The sequence below is a fragment of the Podarcis liolepis genome, assembly GCF_965112155.1.
Source record: "Podarcis liolepis genome assembly, chromosome: 1".
In the NCBI taxonomy this organism is placed as follows: domain Eukaryota; kingdom Metazoa; phylum Chordata; class Lepidosauria; order Squamata; family Lacertidae; genus Podarcis; species Podarcis liolepis.
This window is the reverse complement of record NC_139554.1, coordinates 47,838,778-47,862,565: the sequence shown is the minus strand read 5'-3', so window position 1 is coordinate 47,862,565 and position 23,788 is coordinate 47,838,778. Positions and strand designations below refer to the sequence as shown.

Below are 23,788 nucleotides of genomic sequence, written 5' to 3'. Positions count from 1 at the left end.
AGGGAGCGGGAAAAACGAATTTCAAAACTAAGGAGAAACGAAAGAGGCAGCACTGATCTAAAACAAAGGAAATTTCTCATCAAGTTTTGGGAGTCACTCCCTAGAATGCTGAGATCTTGCTAAAGAAATTCACATTTCACCAAACTTTACTCACTTTTTATTGATTGAGGCATCAACCTAAGTAGAAAATGGGGAGGGGGGAAGATGACACATGCATGACTCCCGTGTGACACAGGGAGGAGTCAGGGGTGGAGTCAAACTCAACAGCAGTGCAGCTTCAATGGCTGATGGCTCCTCCTTTCTGGGGCCTGGCCTCCTCCTCCTCCTGCCACCGGCCCGGGGCTGCTTCCCCTCTGTGGCAGCAGAGAAGCAGCGTCCAACCACTGAATCAGCACTGCACTCAGCTCCACACTCAGCCTCCTCTGCAACTGATTGATCTCAAAATTGGGGTGGCACCCCCCCCAATATTTTACGGGAGGGGTGAAGGGACCTGGGCCCTTATAGAGTTGGTGCCTATGTAATAGAGCATTAGTTCAGTTACAAAAAACTAGACTCCCCCTCCCATAATGCCACCAAAACCAGGCATTCTGAAGACTACTTTTTCTCCTCTCCCTTCTGCTGCCTAAATAAAATATATGCAAGTTCCCAACAGCATTCATTTTTAATTTTTCTCCAGCCCCCTCGCCCTCTCCCCACCATACTGTACCAGGGTTCTTCTTTCCCCCTCTGTAACAAGGAAAACACTCGCCCCCTTCCAAAAAAAAATGGTTGTGCAACTGGTCTGAGCCACGTGAGGTCTGATAACCCGCTAGTAAGTCATCATAACCCACTAGATCATCAATATCCTAAAGGGTAAGTGAAGACACAAGGGGTCATCACCATGCAGAAACAAAGCAGCTTTGAGTCTGGTCGGTGCCTGGGTGATGACCGAACCACATGCACACCCCTTTGGATTCCATGATGAAAACACATGGGATATAAGTTTAAGAAATATGTAGAAACAAAGGGAAAGCAAATAAGCACATTATCATCTTTCTAAACATTTGCGCCAGCTATCTCAAATCAAGGCAACGTGGTGTACCACCTACTCCCAATTAACATTTCTGCATTAGCCAAGGCACGATTCGTATGGAAATATAGCCATGTAACAGCTCTGCACGGTGTGCCATTTGCTTGCAACTATTTGCTGTGAAGCATGGTCCAAGTTCTCGCATACCACAGTAATATGGTGAAACACAGCAGAGCCATGTTGCAAGCAGCTGCATGCACTAAAACAGCTCGCCATGTGGGGCTTTTTTGGAATAAACTCGTATGATGCGTTGATGGAGTGGAAACAGAGCCTTAGCCACCAGTTCCATTACCTTGTTTAGTATCAAAGTATTTCATTCCCCCCCTTTAATGTGTCTAGTCTGAAAGTCACATTAGTGGGGTGAAGTGGACTGTGGATGTCAACCAGAGACGTACAATTTCTAATGACCACCCAGATGAGGAGCTCAGTGGACAACCTGGGTTAGCGACCATCTCTTGGCCTACTTCACCCCACAGGGTTGGCTAAGTTGTGAGGGTTATGTTGGCCAGGTCTCTCAGTATTAACACCCTGCTTTGTTTTAAGCAAGGGGAAAACTTAAATATAGGCACACTGGCCGTGTGTTTTAATGCCATGCCATCAACGCTCTTGAAGTGCCCACTGAGCCAGTATGGTGTAGAGGTTAGATTGTCGGACTAGGACCTGGGAGACTGGGGTTCAAGCCCCCACCTGGCAATGAAACTGGCAGGATTAACTTGCATCAGTCACTCCCTCTCAGTCTAACCTACCTCACAGGGTTGTCGTGGGGATTAAGCAAGGAGGGAGGGAGCCATATATGCCACTTTAAGCTCCTTGGAGAACAAGGTGGGATATAAATGCCACAAATGAAATATTTATTCAGCTCACAGACTTGGCAACTGAGGCTCTTTACCTGATCGCGATCACCTGCAAAACAGCAGCTTTTCATGGTACAAGAATTAAAGTATCCTTGGTTGTCAAACTGGAAGACAGGCAGACGGGAGTGGATGTCATAAAGGACTGGTGGCAGCCGACGTCTGAGAGCAAGCAGCTGTGTTCCATTGCTGTTAAACCGCACACTCATGGCACTCTGAAGTGATAGATTCCCACCATACCGGAGCAGGGAACTAGGAAACAAGAAACCAAAAAGAATCAGATGGGCTGCCGCAATTTAACTACCATGAAGCATCTATCAGCCATCCCTCCTTATCACAACAAGGCAGGAAGGAGTTCAAAGGAGGCAGAAAGTCTATAAATGTGTAACTGTGTTCCATGAACCACACTTCTCCATATATTACTCAGACGTCCTAAATAAATTTCCAGGAAGGAAACGTTACTGAGGATCCAATAAGCCACCCAAGCTCTATACTTAGGACTAACTTACGAATTAGATGTGTAGCAAAATTTCAGTTAGATTTTGGGCAAAATCTCAGACAAGTAGCAATGTTTATTTCAAGTCCCAAGTCCAGTTAAGAGTATTTGCTAAAACTTTGGCCACAACTAACTTATTCTAATAATTTCAGACGGACATGCAGGTTCAACTTTAAACTGGATCATGGCCTACAACTATAATTCCCTGCACACTTACAAGGAAATAATCTCTTGCTGAATTCAGGAGGACTGTAATAAATGAACAATAATATTTCAGCTATTTATATACAGGTTTCTAAGTGGTGTACATACAAATTACAAAAGATGTACAGTGGATAAAATCAATTTAAAATTAATCACAAAACAGGAAACTAAATAACCTGTTGAATAGCCTCTGAGGTTCAAGAGAGAGGGAGCCTTTCTGATCACATCTAGGAAGGAGTTCCAAAGAATTGGGAATACAATACTCAATGCATGGCATCAGATGGATACAAACTGTGCATCCGAGTCACAGAGGAACTATTATTAACAAAGATAGCAAATACAAATAGGGTTTGGCTCCCAGTGGACCTCAGAATTTATTGTGGCAAAAGCTCATAGCTCATTCACTTACTGTATCATAATCAGTGCTTTTCTTTTGCTAAAAAAAATGAGATGCTGGTTTGACATTGATTAGAAGTACCATGGGGGCCAGCACAAAATGATTTTACATACAGCAGGGTTAGAATTTTAAATTAACAGTGGTAAAAGTATTAACCTATTGAAAATCAATCTTTCCCAGCTATTGAATGTCATCGTAACTAAAAACAGTTTTCAGTTCATCCAAAGGAAGTCTCGCAGTCAGAGAAGCCAAAAATGTGATTCTTCCTTCTCATTTCCAACCAGCTTCCTGTCCCTTCAAACCTCTCTTCAATCTGTCACAAAAAAATTATACTGGAGTGTAACGTCCTCAGCCTCTTCTTTACTGTTACAAATGTCTACAGATCAAAACTGCTGTTAGTGACAGGCCAAGCCAAGCCAAGCCAAGCCAAGCTTTGTTTCTTTTCCTGGTCTGGTAGCAACCCTATCATCAATCTATTTCCCCCTTTCTCACAGGACAATTTGCTTGGAAATACTAACAATTTTCAACAGAACGTACAGTACTGTATAAAAGCTACAATGGTAAATTAAATCTTCTGGGCAAGGATGGAGCCCCAGCTATACGACTGGTGCTAAATAATAATATGCAGCAGCTAAACCAGGCTGAAAACCTAGCTTGGTCCCCCATCCCAATTTATATAAACAAGAAGACAGTTATTCCACAGCAATTCCTTTAGCCTTACTTGTTGCTCCACGTAAACATCAGGAAGAACTTTCTAAGAGCTGTTTGACAGGGGAACAGACTCCCAGGAGAGGTGGTGGACTCTTCTTCCTTGGAGGTTAAGCAGAGGTTGGATGGACACCTGCCCTGTATGATCTACTTCATGGGTCGACAAACTAAGGCCCGTGGGCTGGATCAGGCCCAACTGCCTTCTGGATCGTGCCCGTGGACGGTCCGGGAATCGCTGTGTGGATCGCAGAGCATGCGTTCTTTCCCTCTCCCTCATACAGCGGCAGCGCCTCCTCCCTCCCTCCTTTTGGCTTATCCCCGCCCTGCCTAGAGGAGGAAGGAGGCTGGGCTTTGTTGGTGCCAGCAGCAGCCGTGTTCAAGCGGCCACCATTTTAAGCAGCCCCTCTCTGGAGCCCTTTTGCGCACCGCTCATTGTCTTGCCACCGCCACCACCAGCACCTGCCGCTCGCAAGACACAGGGGCTCGTGGTGCTCTTGCATCATATCAAAATATAGTCCGGCCCCACACAAGTTCTGAGGGACAGTGGACCAGCCCCCTGCTGAAAAAGTTTGCTGAAGCCCTAATCTAGTTGATATTGCAAGGGTTGGACATGATGACCCTTGTCGTCCCTTCCAACACTACGATTCTATGATTCTATATTAGGAATTCCTCTACATATAAAGTATTTCCTGTTTATTAAACTTGCAAATATATTACCATATGTCTTAGTTAACTGAAACGGAACAGCTGGATTAGCTCAGCTGGTCTCTTACTTGAAACTTTTAATCTCAGAGTCAAGGGGATGGACTAGGTGGTCCTCACGGTCCCTTCCAACTTGACGATTCTTTGATTCTAAACATTTAACTTTCTCCCCTCTACACTGCAGCAGAATACGTGAACAGGCCATGGTGATGTCATTTGCCACAGATCCTATACAAAATGATAAATGAAGCAGGATCTGTGGAAGAGCAACATTTTGGGTCTTAATCCAAGAATAGATTTTTTAAAGGTTAAATCAGTTTTTACCAGTAGCTAACAGACAAATGAGAAGAGAGAGGATATGACAAATGGGAGCTACTGTCTGCATCAGCTAATGGTTTCCTTTCCAGGAAAAATAGACAAGATAGTCTAAATAAAGCTTTTCTCCCTTTGGCAAGTTTTATGGATGGATTGTTTTCCTGAGGCTTGAAAACAGCCACTTACTGCCAACAAAGTGCAAAGAAGGAAGGCATAGCACGAAGTTGGGACATTTTTTAAAAGAAAAAGAAAAGCGAGAGGAAGAAATGACAACAACTGTATTCATAATACGAAATCTGCATATCGTGATCTGACACACCTGACTGAATTGCAAGCTTGCCAGGGGTGTCAGGAAATTACAGTCACTGAGGCGGAGGAGGAAAGGGCTGAGGAATGGGCAGGAAAGAGCTGACAGTTTCTAGCACTGCTGTTTACAGTATAATGGGGGTGGGGGAAGCAGAGAGACTTTAAAGGAGAAGGAGGACTCAATGCCCTGAACACTCAACACACAAGAACAGACTAATACACAGTAGTTAATACAACTGCCCAGCTAATATTTTAACCCATCTGATATTTTTTGACTGTGCAATAATGATTTACGGTAAGAATGGCATTGGGGGGGGGGGAGAGAGAGACCCAAAAGTTGAACAGGAAAAGTAAAGTTAATTTAAATCAGGCATAGGCAAACTCGGCCCTCCAGATGTTTTGGGACTACAATTCCCACCATCCCTGACCACCGGTCCTGTTAGCTAGGGATCATGGGGGTAGCAGTCCCAAAACATCTGGAGGGCCAAGTTTGCCTAAGCCTGATCAAAATGGTTTATCAAGGTGAATGATAAGCATACAAAAGGTTAGGGGAGAAGAGGATATTGCAAGGCAGGATTTTAAATTGCCTTTGAAGGTGGAAGGTAAGTCTGTGCAGACTTACAGAGCTATCCTATCACATCCCAGATAGCAAATTCATTCTCCCAGTGCTTATCCTTATGCAACTAACATGGCACCATCAATGCACAAGAAACAGCCACAAGCAGGCTTGAAGAAGCACAAAACAATATTTAAAAGCATGTTCCGCAGGCACTGGATCCTTTCTGGCTGTTGTGGGAAGAAATGGAAAAATGGGGTGAGGAGAGAGGAAGGGAGTATCTAGTCCAAGGCCCAGCTAGAACCCTGCCCTCGAGCACACATGGCCGTTTGTTGCAGATCCGACTTGAAGGACTAAATTTGCTTAGAATATTCAAGTGCCTATTTGTTAGCAAACCAAAACTGAACCATCCACGTTGCTTTATGTGGAAGTAAAAATGTCAAGGTTTTTTTATAAGCAACATGAGCCTTGTACCCAGATATGCAAACCATGAAGAGCAGGCCCCTAAAAAAAAAAGTCACATAATGATTGATTATTGCCAGCCATTAGCAAGACCGCTGAAACAGGCAAAAATGTCACATGATGTGTGGCACAATCATGTGTGGGGAACCTTGTCCAGCCCAAGGGGAGACATTCCCTCATGAGAAACCTTCCAAGGGCCACATGCTGGGAGAGGGGGCGGAGACCATGGTGAAGCAATTTTAATCTTGTACAGCAAGCTAGTTTCTTTGCACACTCCTTTCCTCCATCCAGAGAAGCAAGAGACATTATCAGAGTTCAAGGACATATTGCAGCCTAGTCAAAATACCTGGGGCAGTGAGGGGTGAGGCCTAGGGAGAATTCTGAGGGTTAGGCATAGAGGCCTGATAGGCCACATTTAACTCCCTGACCTGATGTTCCCCACCCTTGTTTTAAGTAAGCAAACTGTCTCACAGTTCCAGAAGTATAAGCTTTTTAAAACCTTGCCATAAACCTTTATCGACAAGTCTAGGAAGTTCAAATCTAGAAAACAGTCCTGGAACGATTATGCTTTGTGGCCTTAAGATTTGGATGGATAATATTCACCAATGTATAAATTGCCACACTTCGTTCTCTATATATGCTACCATGTATTGGCCTTACGCACATTGTGATTTGTTGGCACCTCCTCGTGGCAGAGAAGCCTCATAGCAGCTTTGTTTAAACCACCCATGCTACTTGGAAATGTTTGCCTGTGGTCTCAAACAAGAGCAAAGGTTGCCTGCATGACCTTCTAAAGAAATCAAGAAAAGGCCTGGGACAGCCCATGCCGTGTCTTTTGCTGACACTCTACATGCATTCCATATCTGAGAGGTTCTTTTACATCAGAACAGCACAGCAGGTTTGGATAGGAGTTGTGCACTGTTGACACAGGAAGCTGCCTTCCATCAAGTCAAGCCTGTGGTCCATTGAGCTCAGTATTGCCTATGCTGACTGGCAGCAGCTCCCCAGCATTTCTGACAAGCATTAACTATGTATGCACCTAAAAACATTTTTGTAGTTAAGGCTGGAGAAAGGGAAGCTCACGGCTGAGAGGAGAGAGGCTGGGAGGTAGCATGCATGGTTGGAAGAAGCTTTTAACCACAATTGTTTTTAGAACATGTTAACTCTTTTAGAATGTTCTTGCTTTTTTATTGTGCATCTGCTTGCTACTCTGGAGAGGAAGGGGGACATAAATTTGATAAATGATTCCCACAATCCCTTTCTTGGCGTCTGGAAGGAGACAGCACGTGCTTTTACACGAGGGTTTATACAGCCAGTGCTCTTTCACTTTCCACAGAACCTGTTTTCCTTTATCTCAAATCCTATAATTGAAGGGTGGGGAACCTCTGGTCCTCCTTATGCTCTTGGGCTACAATTCCCATAGCCCACAATCACTTGCAATGCTATCTGGGGTTGATGGGAGTTAAGAGTTTAACAACATCTGGATGGCTACAGGTTTCTCACCCCTGCTGTAACTCCTGCCAATACTACAAATGCACAGGGTTTTTTTTAACCTTCAAAGAAAGGCAAAACGTCACCACTGTGTGGTTTCACACAAATTGCCCTTTGTGTACAGTGGTGACCCGCAAGACGAATGCCTCGCAAGACTAAAAACTCGCTAGACGAAAGGGTTTTCCGTTTTTGCGTTGCTTCGCTAGACGAATTTCCCTATGGGCTTGCTTCGCAAGACGAAAACGTCTTGCGTTTTTTTTTAAAAGCCGCTTGAAGAGGCACAGTTGCGACGGACTGTGCTTCGCAAGACGAAAAACATCGCAAGACGAAAAGACTCGCGGAACGAATTCTTTTCGTCTTGCGAGGCACCACTGTAAAAGTGACAGAGTACTTAACATACAAACTTAATGTGGTCGCAGACCAGCATGAAATACAAACATGCAAATAAAACAAAACAAAACACGTAAGACTTAAAGAAGAAAGGGATAAAAGGAAATAGTTAAAAGTGGTTATAACTCACATACACTTAAAGCAGATACAGACAAAAGACAATCGGTTAAAAGCAACTATAAGGGAAGGAATGTGAAGCAGCACAGGACTTGCATTATGGGCCTTCAGTTTAGGCCTGGTTTGTGACACAAACAATCCTTTGACGTACCATATTTTTTCGTGTACAAGACAATGCTTTTTGCTAAAAAAAAAAGGCAAAAATTGGGTGTCGACTTATACACGGATAGTGAATGCAGAGTGGGGATGTGCGATTAATGGCAGCAGCAAGCAGGAGGTCGGCAGGGGCGATTGGTGGTTGCAGTAAGGCCTGCTGGCAATTGGCTGCGGCTGCAGCAATTGGGCAGGCGATTGGCGGCTGTGGCGAGGTGGGCAGGCGATTGGTGGCTGCGGCAAGTGGACGGGTGGGTTGGTGGTGGTGGCAAGCGGGCAGACAATTGGCAGCTGCGGTGAGGTATGCGATCAGCAGTGGCTGTGGCAAGCAACTGGCAGTGGCGGGCAGGTGAGTGAGCAATTGGTGGAAGTGACCTCCCCCAGCTCCCCAAAAAGCTAAACAACTAAATTTCTTAATTATGGGTTTAAAAAATAGGGGTCATCTTATACATGGGGGCGTCTTACACATGGAAAAATACAGTATGTCCATCATGGCAGTGCAAAATCTAGCAACTGAGAATGTGACATCTGGGTTTTCATACTGGAATAGTGTTGTCGTTTAGTCGTGTCCGACTCTTCATGACCCCCATGGACCAGAGCACGCCAGGCACTCCTGTCTTCCACTGCCTCCCACAGTTTGGTCAGACTCATGCTGGTAGCTTCGAAGACACTATCCAACCATCTCATCCTCTGTCTTCCCCTTCTCCTTGTGCCCTCCATCTTTCCCAACATCAGGGTCTTTTCCAGGGAGTCTTCTCTTCTCATGAGGTGGCCAAAGTATTGGAACCTCAGCTTCAGGATGTGTCTTTCCAGTGAGGACTCAGGGCTGATTTCCTTAAGAATGGAGAGGTTTAATCTTCTTGCAGTCCATGGGACTCTCAAGAGTCTCCTCCAGCACCATAATTCAAAAGCATCAATTCTTCGGCGATCAGCCTTCTTTATGGTCCAGCTCTCACTTCCATACATCACTACTGGGAAAACCATAGCTTTAACTATACGGACGTTTGTTGGCAAGGTGATGTCTCTGCTTTTTAAGATGCTGTAATAGGGTTAAGATACTGGAATAGTAGGGAGATACAAAGTCGTTCTGTACATCCTGGGAGTTTGTATAGTACAGGCAGGATGAACCTAGCTGGTATGTCTATATAATATTAGCAGTAAAACTTAACATGCTTGTTATCACATTAAACTTTTGTTGCACTATTGTACTGAGATTTTAAAATTGGGAGATTCAAGCCAGGAAGAGGCAATGATGAGGAGGGGAACATTCCTGGCAAGGTAGTGGTGGAGGTGCAGGCAGGCAATGGAAGATATAGGGCGATGTAGATAGAGCCACGGTCTTTAGCTACATCGCTGCCCACATCATCCAAGTCTCTTCCAAAAAAGGAGAAATGACAGCATTATAGCAATCTCTGCATGCAAGGAATGTAGAGCACTCTAGCTGGAAGCCAAAACATTTGATTACAAATGGCCAAGAGATTATGTGGGAGGTCAATGTCGGAACGGTTTAGGAGCAATATCATCCAAATTCTCTATGAAACTTGAGTGAGCAAATCATGTCAACTACAGAAGAAAAATGACCAGCATGGAAGCACCCAGCATTATGTAGTGGAAGAATAGGGGTTCAATAGATCATTTGGTAAATTTCATTTGTTCTAGAATAGGGCAAGGAGGAACAAATTTCAAAGCCAGAAGAAAAACACACTTGGATTGAATAGGACATTTCAGTGACAATAAAGGACAGCCCCATACAGAATGAGGATGGGAGACTGCTTAGTGATGACCTCTTCACTAGCAGTTTTCGAAATAAAGTCTGGATAGACTATCACAGTTAATTCTGCTAGATGATCCATAGGTTCCTTCCATTCTGAAACAAAGTGATTTGAGAAACATATACAGAGCACACAGATACATCAACAAATTGCCATTAGGTGTGGAGAACTACTAGTCACGGAACTACTAGTAAAACGGAATTTTCAACATAAAAATGTGGTCCATGGAAATGTCAAATATGAACAGCCCAGGCAGTTCAAAACTTATAGGGGCTATTGGTGAGCTATAGGGAATTAAGAACTCAAAGCAATACCACATGCAGTTAAAGCCTCAAAGCCTAATACAGATCAAGCTGCTGCTCCTGTCTGAACCAAAGCTGCTACAGATTTATGTTCAATCATGGTCACACATATATCCAGTCTATCTAAAATGTTTCAACAGAGAAGCTAATATTACTTAGCTTTATAAACGAAGAAAAAATACACACTTAGAGAAGTTTCATTACTCCACATTACTGTTGTGGGGGGGGGGGGGGAAGACCCACTGGCAATGAATCGATCAATCCTGGCAATGAATGCTGGGTGGGTATTTTCCCCACAATATTACCAAGCACCAAGTTCAACTGAGTTCCAGAAGGAGCTTCTTTCTGTCTTCCCAGTTTCACAAAACAACACATAAGAAAGAAGAGTCTTACCTTTGAGGCTTGCGAATGTCCCAGAGTCCTACACCTTCCTTTGAGTTGGCAGTGGCGAGTAACCTGGGCTCCACTGGATTGAACATCACACTGTGAAAGGCTGATGGATAATTAGCCAAGCAGAAGGGCTCTGTTAACAAAACAAGATAAGATCAATTTACTTTTAAAGGCACAAGACCTCTTGTACAATGCTGACTGCTGGCTGAACTTTTTCTTAATGGGACATTTGTCAACCCTTTCAAGAATTTATTTAGTTTAGGTAGTCAGGTTTTATGCACCTTTTCCTAGCATTAAACAGAATTCCCACACACTAATTGGTAATTTGTGGCTCAGAAATGTACAGTGCTAGTGTACTGATGAAGTAGTATCTACTACAGAAACCATTTTTTACTAAGTGGGAGATCTTGGAACTCCGACAGAGTGGGAAATGTTTTGATTTAGATTTGTGTCTTATTGAAAGAGTTTTAAATAAATTACTTTAGTATAATCCATAAACATTGCATTTACTAGCACACAAAACATTGTGGTAGTCCACAAGGGAACTTCTCATAAGTTCTTGACATTCCATCTAATTAAAACTAGATTATGGCATTAAAAGTAATGTGACACAAACCATTTCAATAGAGTAGAGGTTTTTCAACGGTTTTATTTCGTGAGTTTAATATGCTACAACAAGCAAGTGTAGCTGCCCCATCAACATCTTAAGGCTGGAATTACTTGTCCAAGTTGCTGAGAGAACTCTGAATCGCAAATATTTTTGCCAAATCCATACACTTTCCTTGTTATTCAGTTTTCCAGCATTCCCGCCATTCTACCAAAAGCTTGTTTGTAATAAAATCCTTAATGTCTAGCATTTCTAAATATGGGTCAAGATCTAGGATTCAATGAACAATTGCTTCCTTATTTGACCCGTTTATTTTAATTCCCTAAATCATCACAGACAGACCTCACTCAGATGACAAAAAAAAATTTCCTCATTGCACAAATCCATTCACCACTGAAGACACCCATATTTAAAATTGCGAATTATCAGACACTGTGGCTGCAATCCTATCCACACTCAACTGGGAATATGATCCATTGAACATAATTGGTCTCACTTCTAAGTAAATATGCTTAGGATTGTGTCAAGAGTCAGATAAAATTATTGCCCCTTTGAGTTGTAAATCCCATACCCGACGAGCAGACATTACAGTAACCCAAAGCTTTAGCATTATTAAAGAGCCAGAGGGAGCCTTTAGCTCAAATACTCCCCCTTTTCTTTCAATGTGACTGATGTTGCAAAATATAGTTAACAAAACATAGTATGTGACCTCAGATGACACAACAAGTTGTAGCTAAGCAAAAGTAGTTAGGCAAAAAAGAAAGAAGGTGGAAACTTCTGAACTACTCATGCTTGTGCTGAAGGAAGTCAGGAGCTGGGAGAGTATGTGGACTCTAAGCTTCGCTGCAGCTTATTCATTGCTGAGACAGATGGGAGTTGGGAGTCCAACAAGCTCCAGAGGGACACAGAATAGCCACACCTAGTCTACAGAAATCTTCAAACCTCAAGGATCCACAGATCCATCTTTATATTACAGGCAACTCCCAATTTATGTGTCGGTTACGTTCCAAGGCACCACGCGTTTAAGTGAAATCGTGTATATTTGAAACATCATAGAAAAAGCCTGCAAACACCCTGTTCCACCCCTGCCCCGTTCTGTGGCGTTTTCAGGTCACTTCCAGGTTTGGCACAATGTGCATACATCAGACGCATCTAAAATGGTCACTGCCTGTGTTTACAGGGACCTATGATGGAGATCTTCAAATATCTAAGAGCTGTCATGGGGAAGATGGATCAGACTTGTGTTCTGCTTTGCCAAAGGGCAAGATTAGAACCAATGGGTAGAAATTGCAGGGAAGCAGATTTTGGTTAGAAGGATGAGAAACTTCCTAATGAACAAGAGCTATTAGACAGTGACCAAGCTAAGCTGCCTCAGGAGGCAGCTCCCTTTCTACTCTACAACAAAAGCAACTCTGTTATGCAGAAATATATTCAAGGGCCATCTACTCCCCTACTCTCTTTTCACTAGTCCCTAAATCACTCACAGTTGGAGGCATTTTGTACCCATATGTATGGTATCCTAATAGCAGCTTCCAAGAACATCGTAGAAAAGATCTTATTTAGTTGAACTTTCAACTAAAGGAGGAAATTCAAGAATTCACACATGGCTTCTACACAACGCCTGTCCAAAACCTAACCCAGCGAGTTAAATTCAACAGAGTCCTCTGCAGATCAATAGGCAAGTTTCCAGTTTACAAAGCACAGGGAGCGATTGTAAATGCTCAGCAAATCATTCTGAAAATCAGTGCATGAAAAGACTTAAAAGCAGAGGTATAACCCGGGCAGACACAGTTCATCCTTGGGCCTATGCCCAATGAACCAGCCCATACAATACTAAAGTAATCATTGGAAGCCATCCTCTAGGTGACCCAACTAGCAGAGATGGCGCTTCTTGGTTGTGATTATCTTCCTTTGCTTTTCCTGGAGAGGCTTTAACATGTCATTAACATTTTATTCAGGTTTTCAAAAATCTTACAATTAACAACAGTTTCCCCTTCAATCCCTCCCAATCCAATAAGATTAGTCCCCCCCCCAAACACAAAATTCAGTGCACTTATATTCCTAGGATTATGATGATTATTTTTTGGCCCAAGGTACAGATGTTTCATTTTCCCAGGCTTTTTAAATCTCCACTGATACTGGCTTAGAGTACAAATGGACCTGCTCTTTTATTCTTGTGGGAGTTTCATTTCATTTCATTGGTTTTTATTAGTGTCAGCTGCCCTAAAAATACTTGTAAAATCAAATAAGACTCCACCACAACAGGGATAAAGCAATCCATTTCACCCTTTAACACACTCTAGAGATGTGAAGTTTCTGGAAATCTCAAAGCCACGGGGCAGGGGTGGAAAGAGGACCTTTCCCCTTCAAGAACACAGAATAAACTACAGGATCATTTAAATATATGCAATACTAACTTTTGTATTAAACCTTCACTTGTTTTACTGCTTTAACATGGAATGCATCATTTTAACTTTGCATATAAAATTGCACTATTTAACGTATTTTTTTAAATTTACAGAGCAATCCTATGCATGTTTAGTCAGAAGTATAGTGGTACTTACTCCCAGGTAGGCACACATAGGCTTGAAGCCTCAGAAGTATAAATGGCTTAGTTATGTAGCAAGGTGTCTGCAAGGTGGGAAGGGTCATGCCAAAAGGACAGCATATGCCTCATTCTTCCTTCAGGTACCTCCAAATGAGATCAAAGACCACCAGAAGGTGGCAAGCAGCAACTCACAAGCAACTAAGGTTCTAGGTGTTCCCCTCATGAAGATATGAAGATGACAACACCTCCTAGGTGTGGAAATGCATCCTGAATTTGCATATTATCTGTGTCTGCAGCAGTGGCGTAGCGTGGGTTGTCAGGACCCGGGGCAAGGCAAGTAATTTGCGCCCCCTAACCCGTGGATTTGCGCACCCTAACCCTAACCCCCAGATGTTGCGCCCGGTGCGGCCGGCCCCCCCTGCACCCCCCACGCTACGCCACTGGTCTGCAGCATATATAAGAATGATCACTCTCAAAGAAGTTAAATCAGTAATGATACACTGGGCAAGAGATTTTGGTTATAATATACAGTTTTCTTCATGGGAAAAGTTATGGAAAGAGGACTTGAAGTTTACAGCCTGCTGTTTGCTGAAAGAAAATTATATGAAAATGATGTACCGTTGGTATTTGGCACCTAGTAAAATTGCGTAAATGTTTAGAACCAGTTCAAATGTGTGCTGGAAGTGTAAAAGGAAAGAGGGTACATTTTATCACATGTGGTGGTCATTTGGGGTAATAAAAGCTTTCTGGGAAATGATATATAATGAGCTGAAAAAAAATGTTTTAAGGTAACTTTTGTTTTAAAAAAACCAGAGGCTTTTTTGTTAGGCATTTTAAGTGCGGAACTACCAAAAGAAAATAAAAGACTGTTTATGTATGCAACGACAACAGCAGGATGCTTCTTGTCCAGAGATGGAAAGAAGAAGTACCGACCAGAGAAGAGTGGCAGGCCAAGCTGATCAGAAAGATCAGAAATCAGGAAGACCAAGTATTCTTAAAAGACTGGAATAACCTTGTAACATATTTGAGAGACCATTGTAAACAGCTGAAATTATTAGCAGGAATACAATGACACTTTTAAAGCAACATGGATTGTGGATACTATGATTATATAATAGATTAAAGTAAAGCATTTCATTATTTATAAAAAAAGAAAACATTTCAAAATAGTCCCCCCAACATTCCCAAAATGTTCATTTTTTCTGTTGGAAAGTTTGAACAATGTCCTCAGAAAAGTGGGGAGGGAGTCTAGAAAGGTAGTCTTTCTCCCTCTCCCTGTTTTTTTCTTCTGGATTTTCATATCTCAGGACGAATTCCCTCCAATGAGAGAGCTCACCACCATTCACACTCAAACATAGCCCTCACCTCCCTGCGAAGACTCTCTGATATCCCAAATGAGAACTCTGCCGTCATCAGATGAGCTTGCAAAAACGTTATCATTCACGGGACTCACAGAGAGCCCATACACTGCATCTTCATGGGCAAATACATCCAAGGTTTCACCGCTGAAAAAGACACAGACATCTGTTTTTCGTCTTTCTCATTTAAGGCTAGGCAGGACAGTCTGCCAGGTAGCACTGCAAAAATGTTACTTGAAAATATGTAAAGTCCATTCTCCTGTATGAGTAGCAGTAGGTAGAAAATATAACAGTAGAGATTTGGAGATTGAACAGTGCAATCCTATACATGTCCACTAACATTGTCCCATTGTTCCAAGTAATTGAGGGAAGGATTGTTCCTACCCCTGCAATTGTATGCACACTTAGTTGGAAGTAAGCCCCATTGAAATAAGCCCAACCTATCGTGCACAGAACTGGGCTTTAAGTTAGCAGGAAATATGGGGCCTGGTATACAAAGTGAATATTTTTGGTCCCATATACCTGGCAGAACTTATTTCCCCACACCATCCATAAAAATCACTAGTTCTTTAAACACAGATTTTTAAAAACTGCTTGTGAATCTGCCCCAAGGGTAGGGAGGGTTAAATATAAAAAAGGAAAGAAAGAAAGCACATACATTAGGATCTCTCCAGATCAGGGTCTTTGGCTATTTTACATTATTTGGGAAGGCTGCAGCTCTAAACCCTTACCTGGAAATAAGCCCCATTGAATTCAACAGGACTTACTTCTGAGTAGACGTGGTTAAGATTCTGCTGTATAACTTAACAAACAAGCCTAATGGCTCTGATGCAGTTTTTCCATAGTATGTTATCTAGTAACCATATCAAGGGGAAAGACAAGAGGAGGAAGATAAAATATCAGGAGGAGAAAGCAGTAAATAGAAGACAAACAAGAATGGGTGTTCGCATAGGCTTTCAGCCAACATGGTCAGGATTAGCCAACATTGTGCCCTCCAGATGCAGCTCAACTGCCAACTCTCATTAGCCTCAGCAAGCATGGCCAATGGTTAGTGATGGCGGGAAATGGACTACAGCAACATCTGGAGGTCACAATGTTGGCAACCCCTTTATTAGTGAAAATGTCATACAACAACCGGTTAGCATTTAGGAAACACACACACACACACACACACACACACACACACCAAGATTGTTCAGGCATTGCAGGAAACGCATTTACCTGTCAACGTCATGGAGCAACACTTGTTCATCATTACCTAGATGAAGAAACAGAATTTTATAGCATATTAGTAATGAAAATTGAGAAATAATGTGCTTGCAGTTTTCATTTTGGAATAAAAAAAGATGAAGCAAAAGAGATGAGCCTGCTACTTTTTTCTCATGGCAGGACAAGGCGTCCAGGGTAAAATTCCTCCAAATTCCCTGCTTGCTTGACTTGGACATACCCAGTAGCAGAAATGAGAAGACCTTTGTCCAGGAGAAGAAGTGCAGGGAGGAAGTGCTTGCTCGCAGTGGTAGACCTGGGGAGGTCTCAAATTTCAGTGGCGCCCTGTGCAACACCAAACGTCAGCGCTTCCCCACCTCTTGCACTCCATTCTAAAGCATAGTGGCAGCACCCTCCACCCCAGTGCGGCCTCCACCCAAGTGCTCATTCTTCTGACCTCTGCAATTTCACCCTCTGCCTGGTTCCAGGGTTAGGTGCTAGTTCCCACTGAGTGGGGGAAAGTGGCTTGGAAATAAGAAGCTCAAGCATTCCCCCAGCCTACTTACCCTCCTGGTCCTGCCAATGCTATCACATTACATGCTAGAGGAAAACACAGGATCAGGACTCCCGTTTGCTGCTCAACATTGGTGTTGCCTGTCTCTGAATCAACAGCCTAACTAAAGGCTGACTAGCCTATGGCATGCCAGCCATATCCAGTCCCACCACCAAGGTTTTTGTGACTGCCCCCAAGACTACTCCTTATTTTTTTTAACAACTTTTTATTGTTTTTAAAACATTACTGACAGCTCCTGCAGATCCCCAGCATCAAAACCTTCTGTGTGACCTTCCAAGCCCCCTACCACAGTTCTTCTCACACCCAGTTTGACACTCTGGGAATACCCACTCTGACATGCAGCAGCTCCTAAAGGATTGATGATCATGGGTCATTTCAGCCCCAAACAGGTTAAGCTATCCCAGCCTAGCTGAAGTCACATGATTATTATTTTTTATCCAGCCCAAGCATACGCTAGTTGCCTTTCCTTACCACATGCCCCTCTTGCATATTAAGAATGTGATATAGCCCATCCACACAGAATGGATTTAGAGGATAGGACAATCTTGCTGAGCAGAAAAACTTGTTCTTCATCCTTCATCCTCCATCCTATTTGTTCATGCACTCTTCAGTGCCAACCTGTTATGGAGAACTGCACCAGGGGTGGGTGGTCGGTGGAGAAGTGTCCTGCTGATGTTCTCCTCCTTTTAAAATATGGTGGTTATATGTTATCTGAGGCAGGCAGCATATTATACTCCAAGTCACAGGCAGCATCCAGCAGAGTCTCTGAGACTCCCACAGCCACTGCCCAAATAGCAATTCACAGGCTGCCTGGGAGGAGGAACACCATTCTCCCCGATCCATAATATTATGCTCAGAAAAGGCAGCATTCTCTCTGCAGGGATTGTTGTTGGGATGCCAAGCCTACACAAGTGAAAGACCAAAAGTATACTGCAAAGAAAATAAATTCACAGAAAGGTCCTGAAACCCTAATTTTCCATTGAAGATGTTCCTCTTGAAGTTTTTCTTCCTTACCTCCAGAAAATACTCTGGTGTTGCCACTATTAAAAGCTAGGCAGAAGATGTTCGAATGATGTTCCCCTTTCAGCTGAACAGGCTTGACTCTGGAGTGAATGGCTTGTTCCATATGCCACAGTAGAACTCGGCGGTCATCTCCACCTATGTGGGAGAGTGGAGAAAAACAGCACTATAAGCACCTGCACAATTTCTGCTGAAACCAGCATTTACAACATGAAATCCAAATTACGGAGCCTCTATTGCTGTGGCTCTATGAACAGCCCCATTATAAGCAAAATCTCTTCACTGTTGCTCAGTGTTTCTCCAGAAAGAAGCTATCATATACTACAATTGCATCATCTGTGATTAGAGACAAGAGTCAACATTACCATGTATTTTATTTATTGCATTTATATCCTTCCCTTCCTCCAAGGAGCTCACGATTAGCATGTATGGTCCCCCTCTCCAAGTTTTTGTCCACAACAGCCCTGCGATGCAGAATGTAACTGGCTAAAGTCACTCACTGAGCTTCATGGTCATGTAGGGACTTGAAGTCCAGCTTCCCCGTTTCAAGTCTAACCACCACATCATACTAGGAAACACTTTTCAAACATGCACCATGATTAAGTGAAAAGTTTTTAAGGTAAATTAGCTCCCAAAACAATTAAATCATGGATATCTGCGATGTGCTCAATGGAAGAAACAAAAGCCTACAAAATCCTCTGACAACCTCAGGCTACAATTTGAGGAGACTTGAGAAAATTAAGGTTTTACTCCTGGGCTTGTACTTAATCTCCAATCTTGCCCTTTTAAGTAGACTTGTTATGAACTGAATATACTTGGATGTGTTTACATAGCTTGCCAGAATAATAAATCCAAGCAGCAAGTCCAAGGATATACTTGTGAGCACATCTCATCTATTTACAGGCATAATTGTAACTCCTAAAAGTGCTTCCAAAAATGCCCCCAAAGATGGAGTGTTTGGAAGTAAGCACTACAGGTCTATTTCAGCTTTTGGACATAGTTATAGCCCTAGTGTGTCAACAACTGTTTGCCACAGGTCTATCTACTTGCACAAGTGAAGTAATAGTATCACTCTATCCTGCCTTGGTCAGACCCCACCTGGAGTGCTGTGTCCAGCTCTGGGCACCACAGTTTAAGAAGGATATTGACAAAGATGACAAAGGGTCTAGAAGCCAAGTCACCCCCATCGTTCAGCCCAGACACTGAGATCCAGCACCAAGGGCCTTCTGGCGGTTCCCACACTACAAGAAGTGAAGCTACAGGGAACCAGGCAGAGGGCCTTCCCAGTAGTGGTGCCCACCCTGTGGAATGCCCTTGAGGTTGCCCCAGCTACTCTGGGTGGCTTCCAGCATATATAAAAACATAGTAAAACATTAAAAAGCTTCCCTATATAGGGCTGCCTTCAGATGTTTCCTCAAGGGACCCTCCTTTATTGGAGGTTTTCAGAGAGATTAGATTACCATCTGCCAGGGATTCTTTACTTGTGATTCCTGCCTAGCAGGGGTTTGGGTTAGAGAACCCTTGGGATCCCTTCCAACTCTAAAATTCTATGATTCTAGGTTGGCCATGTGTCCTACTGTACAGAGGACAGTGTACTGAACTGTAAGTTACACGTATGACTGCTGGACAGAAGTCATGGGTGTGACCTTGGTGCACTGTTCTTCAAGGAATAGCTGTGTTGAAGAATTTGAGAGAGGCAGAGAGACTGGTGACCAAGGCCGTTTGGGTGCCTTACCAGAGCCTAAACAGACTGAAAACGGTTCATATAATCCAGGGGTCGGCAAAAAAAATTAGCCGCAGGCCAGTCCACTGTCCCTCAGACCTAGTGGTGGGCTGGAGAAGGGGCATCGGGGGAGGGGGAGCTGGAAGAAGAGGTGAGGGGGGCAAGTAGTCCTCCTCCCCACCCCCAGCCACTGCGCTTACCTTCCCAGGGGCTGCCACCACCGCTGCTGCTGCTGCTTCTTGTGGGTAGACAGAGCGAGCTTGTCCGCTCCGCTCTCTGGCCCACAGGAGCACCAGGGCATCAGTGGCGGAGGGAAGGTGGGTGGCACGAAAGGGCTGGCTCCGGAGAGGGGCTGCTTAAAATGGCGCTCAGACAGCCCCCTTCCTCCTCTAGGCAGGGCGGGGAGAAGCCAGGAGGAGGGAGGGAGGAGGTGCTGCTGCGGTGGGGGGGGGTGGATTGGCACCGGGGGGGGGAACGTTGCAGCCCAAACAGAATCCCCACGCCAATCACAAACAGTCCACAGGTCGGATCCTGAAGGCAATAGGGCCTGATCTGGCCCACAGACCTTAGTTTGCCAACCCCTGATATAATCTACTTCTTCCGAGCACTCTTATAGCTGAACTGCCATGATGATCCATGATGATTAACAAGGGACAACTAACAACTGGGTGATGGTTGCTTAACACTTCTGGGTCCAGGGAGGTCCTCTTAAGGGGGCACCCCACTGCCTATCTAAGGGCCAGTGCTACCTCCTGCACCTGTACTGAGGCATTCACTACTCTCTGCACCCACTGAGGTAAACTCCTCTGGCTCACCTGTATAAAATGCACCTGAAGTATATTCCTCAGGAAAAATGTGAACAGGGCACATAGAAATCAAGGGAGATTTCAATATTTTTAGGTAGAAATGATTGAACATTAGTTTGTCTGCTCTACCTCCCTGTTGGGAAAAAGCACCAAAGCAAAAGCTAGCTCCAGATAGCTGGAATGCAAAACAGGATGTTGTGTTTTGCAGATCTACTGTTGGAGAAAAGGTGGAGCCTATTCTCTGTACTGAGCACCGGATGTTAGCTCAGTGTGTCATATGACCTGTGCTGGAAGTACAGGGGTGGAGGAGTGTGACTCTTCTGATGGAGACTGAAGGGTGCAGTCACATTTCTATGTACTGTTGAGTGACAGGAATAAAACATGTAGAAAGGACTCCTGTCTGTCTCATTTCTCCTCCCTGGGAGAATGCAGGGAGGGAGAGAGAAGCAGAGGGTGTGTTCTTCTCACGACTAATGAGAAGAATCGCCGGGTTTGTTTACCTAGCCTGCCAGAGGTCGCAGACGGACGGTAAGCACAGTATCTTGCTCAATTGCCTCGGGGGAGGCCAGGTACCTCTGCCTGTGAGCTGAAGATACTGACACTCCCACCCCACCCCCCAAAAAATCCCAAACACATCCCAGTTAGGATTAAGAATGCTCCGTAGACACAAAATGCTGACTTCCTGTTGCCGAGGGGGTTGGACAAGGGGTGAGGGGGAACGAAATGGAGTGGAGTGGCTGGACCTCTGAACAGAAGCAGCTCATTCTGCAACATTTCATTGTAGGGTCCCACTTATAATTCTTATATTCTTCATATGGAATTAGGCTGTCATTCCTTCTGTGACAGGGAGCTGCTCTAGGAAAGGAGTGATAATGTTTTCACACAGAGAAACAGTTCAGATACGAGGCTATTTGTACATCTTTCAAGATCAATATTGTTCCGAATTTCTCAGGAAGAACTGAGGACTTTTGTGGATTGATCTAGGAAAGGCAGATAGGAGAATGAGTAAGAATGGTAGAACCTGGAGATAGTCCAAATTTGAGAGAGAGAGAGAGAGAATGGGAAAGTGGGGAAATCAAGAGAGCAAGATAAGTGTTTTGAAGAAAGATGTTGCTGGGGTGGAAAGAGAAAACAACAACTGTTTGATGTGGTCAAACTAGCTGCAGATAATTCTAGCAGAAGAATTCTGGGTTCAATTAAGAAGGTAAAGACTCGAATAGAAAAGACAAGTAAAAAGATAACATGAGAAGCTTAAGCACATTCTGTTCATTAAAATACATTGCTACACTTTTCATTAAGAATTTGTCTATATCAAGTAAAGAACTAACCAATTTACACTCTAATAAAATTAATAGCTCCAAATAAATAAAATTCACTTTTGAATATTAGTACCATCTCCTTTTCATTTCTAAAGAATATAGACTGCTGCCAATTTACCAATGGTTGTCATATTTGACATGTTTCACAGAAGGAACAGTCTCCAGAGGATTACTTTAAGGCAAATATTCTAAGGTGTGCTTTTAAGGATGCATTGAATCAAGCCCTAGAAGTAGTCTAACCCTTTTATTTCATTAAGGATAAAGGAAATCTATTCACTTTAGAAGAGCCTAGTAACAAGTTTGGGAATTGAGCAACTTTTCTGTCAAGTAGACAAAAGAGAGACACTATGTGAAATAATGGCTCATGCGTGACTAGGATGGAGGAGATTTAAGTTCAAATCCCTACTTGGCCATGAAACTTATTGGGGCAGTCAAATACACCCAGGCCAACCTACCTCACAGGCCAGTTAAGGAAGATAAAATGGGAAGAAGGAAAACTATGCTGGCAGAAGTGTGCCAAGGGTCCCTTAAGCCCTTGGCAAGAAGCTGTATTGGCACACCCCCCCCCCCAAAAAAAATCACTTTACTGCAGAGAAAGCCTGTGTTTGATCTCACTGCAACAGTGGCATTGCGCCACCAAACACATATACATCATACACTCCATAGCCCGATAGGTGATTTTTGCACCCTGCTCTGCAGGGGCCAGTTTCATCAACCCCTAGATACACCTCCGCATGCTCGCCACTCTGAACTCCTTAGAGGAAAGGTGGATTCAAATGTAGTAGAACAGCAGCAGTCAACAGACATTAAACATCAAGGAAAAACAAAGTTACCAAAGGAGAGCAAGATGGCAGCTGGGGAACCAAAGGTAACTAAAGATACAGGCCAGGAAAAAGTAGGCTTTGAGGAGGTATTTAAGAAGGACAAAGCAGTATGCCAGGAGGGACAGAACCCCCCCCCCCAACATCCATGGGTGGGCAGCAGGAAAGAATGAGTGCAATGATTGGAGAGGGGAGGGCAAACTGGAGGTTTTTAGACAATTGGTAAGAGTTGAATAACGAAGGTCACGTGCAGGGATATCACCTGAACTAAGGCAGGAGATGGAGCAAGGCTACAGAAACCTCTGAAGTTAAAGGCTTTGTACTAGATATGCGAGAACCAGTACTGTATAGGGATCTGAAGTGAGTTGCCTCATGGTCCGACAACTGTGGAGGAGGACAAGGGTCCAGTACATTTACTAGCTGGGCAGTTCAGAGAGTGTCTGCAAGTGAAACATCCTGTCATATTTGTACAGGGGGCAAAGGCTATACCTGCCAAAAGTCCTCTTCTATGCAACAAATATTCCAAGAACCATAGTCTTGTGCATCTGGTGTTTTCCTATATATTTTAACCTAATCATTCAAACTGTAGTCATACTCTTTTCAATGGAGAGCTCATTCTTTCATTCACTGCTATAGTGCTTAACTTTCCAAAACCTTTTAAGTCCACATTTTTTGGATATACTTCTAGAACAAGTGATGAATGTTTGAAGCCAAAACCCAGTATTCGTTACAGTTCTGTACATAACATTCAGATATGCTCAAAAGTGTATAAATGCTGCTAGTATGTTTTAATATCGATACTGATAAATCATTGAGAAATAAATTAAATATTATTAAAATATTAAATAGCCTTATTTCTGCTGTGGAGTGGGGAAAGGGTTTGCAACCAAGGCTAGTTTTATGCACTCTCCTGTCCTAAAAAATCATAATCCCACAATCTATTCACCCTCTTCATTCACATACTGCATAGTACTCCATCCACCCCAGTTTTGGGAGCTGCAGCTGATGGAACCTGCAATTACCTAAATATGATTACTATGTATTACTTAGTTAAACACAACAAAGCAGCCTTTGAATAATATTGAAAATAGGGCAGGAGTAGTTTAGGATTATTGCCTCTTATAG

At 43.5% G+C, this 23,788-nt stretch overlaps 1 protein-coding gene across 4 annotated transcripts in view; it reads right to left on the bottom strand.

Annotated features, from left to right (window-relative positions):
• DCAF5 (DDB1 and CUL4 associated factor 5) overlaps positions 1–23,788 on the bottom strand; it is a 44,810-nt gene that overhangs the window by 17,101 nt on the left and 3,921 nt on the right. For all 4 annotated transcript variants that reach the window (XM_083506657.1, XM_083506660.1, XM_083506659.1 and 1 more), the window contains exons 2-6: positions 17,989–18,132; positions 16,416–16,452; positions 15,202–15,341; positions 10,685–10,814; positions 1,959–2,172 (exon numbers count right to left, since the gene is read on the bottom strand). In XM_083506657.1, coding sequence (XP_083362783.1) covers positions 1,959–2,172; positions 10,685–10,814; positions 15,202–15,341; positions 16,416–16,452; positions 17,989–18,132 — 665 coding nt within the window. The remainder of the gene's footprint in view (positions 1–1,958; positions 2,173–10,684; positions 10,815–15,201; positions 15,342–16,415; positions 16,453–17,988; positions 18,133–23,788) is intronic.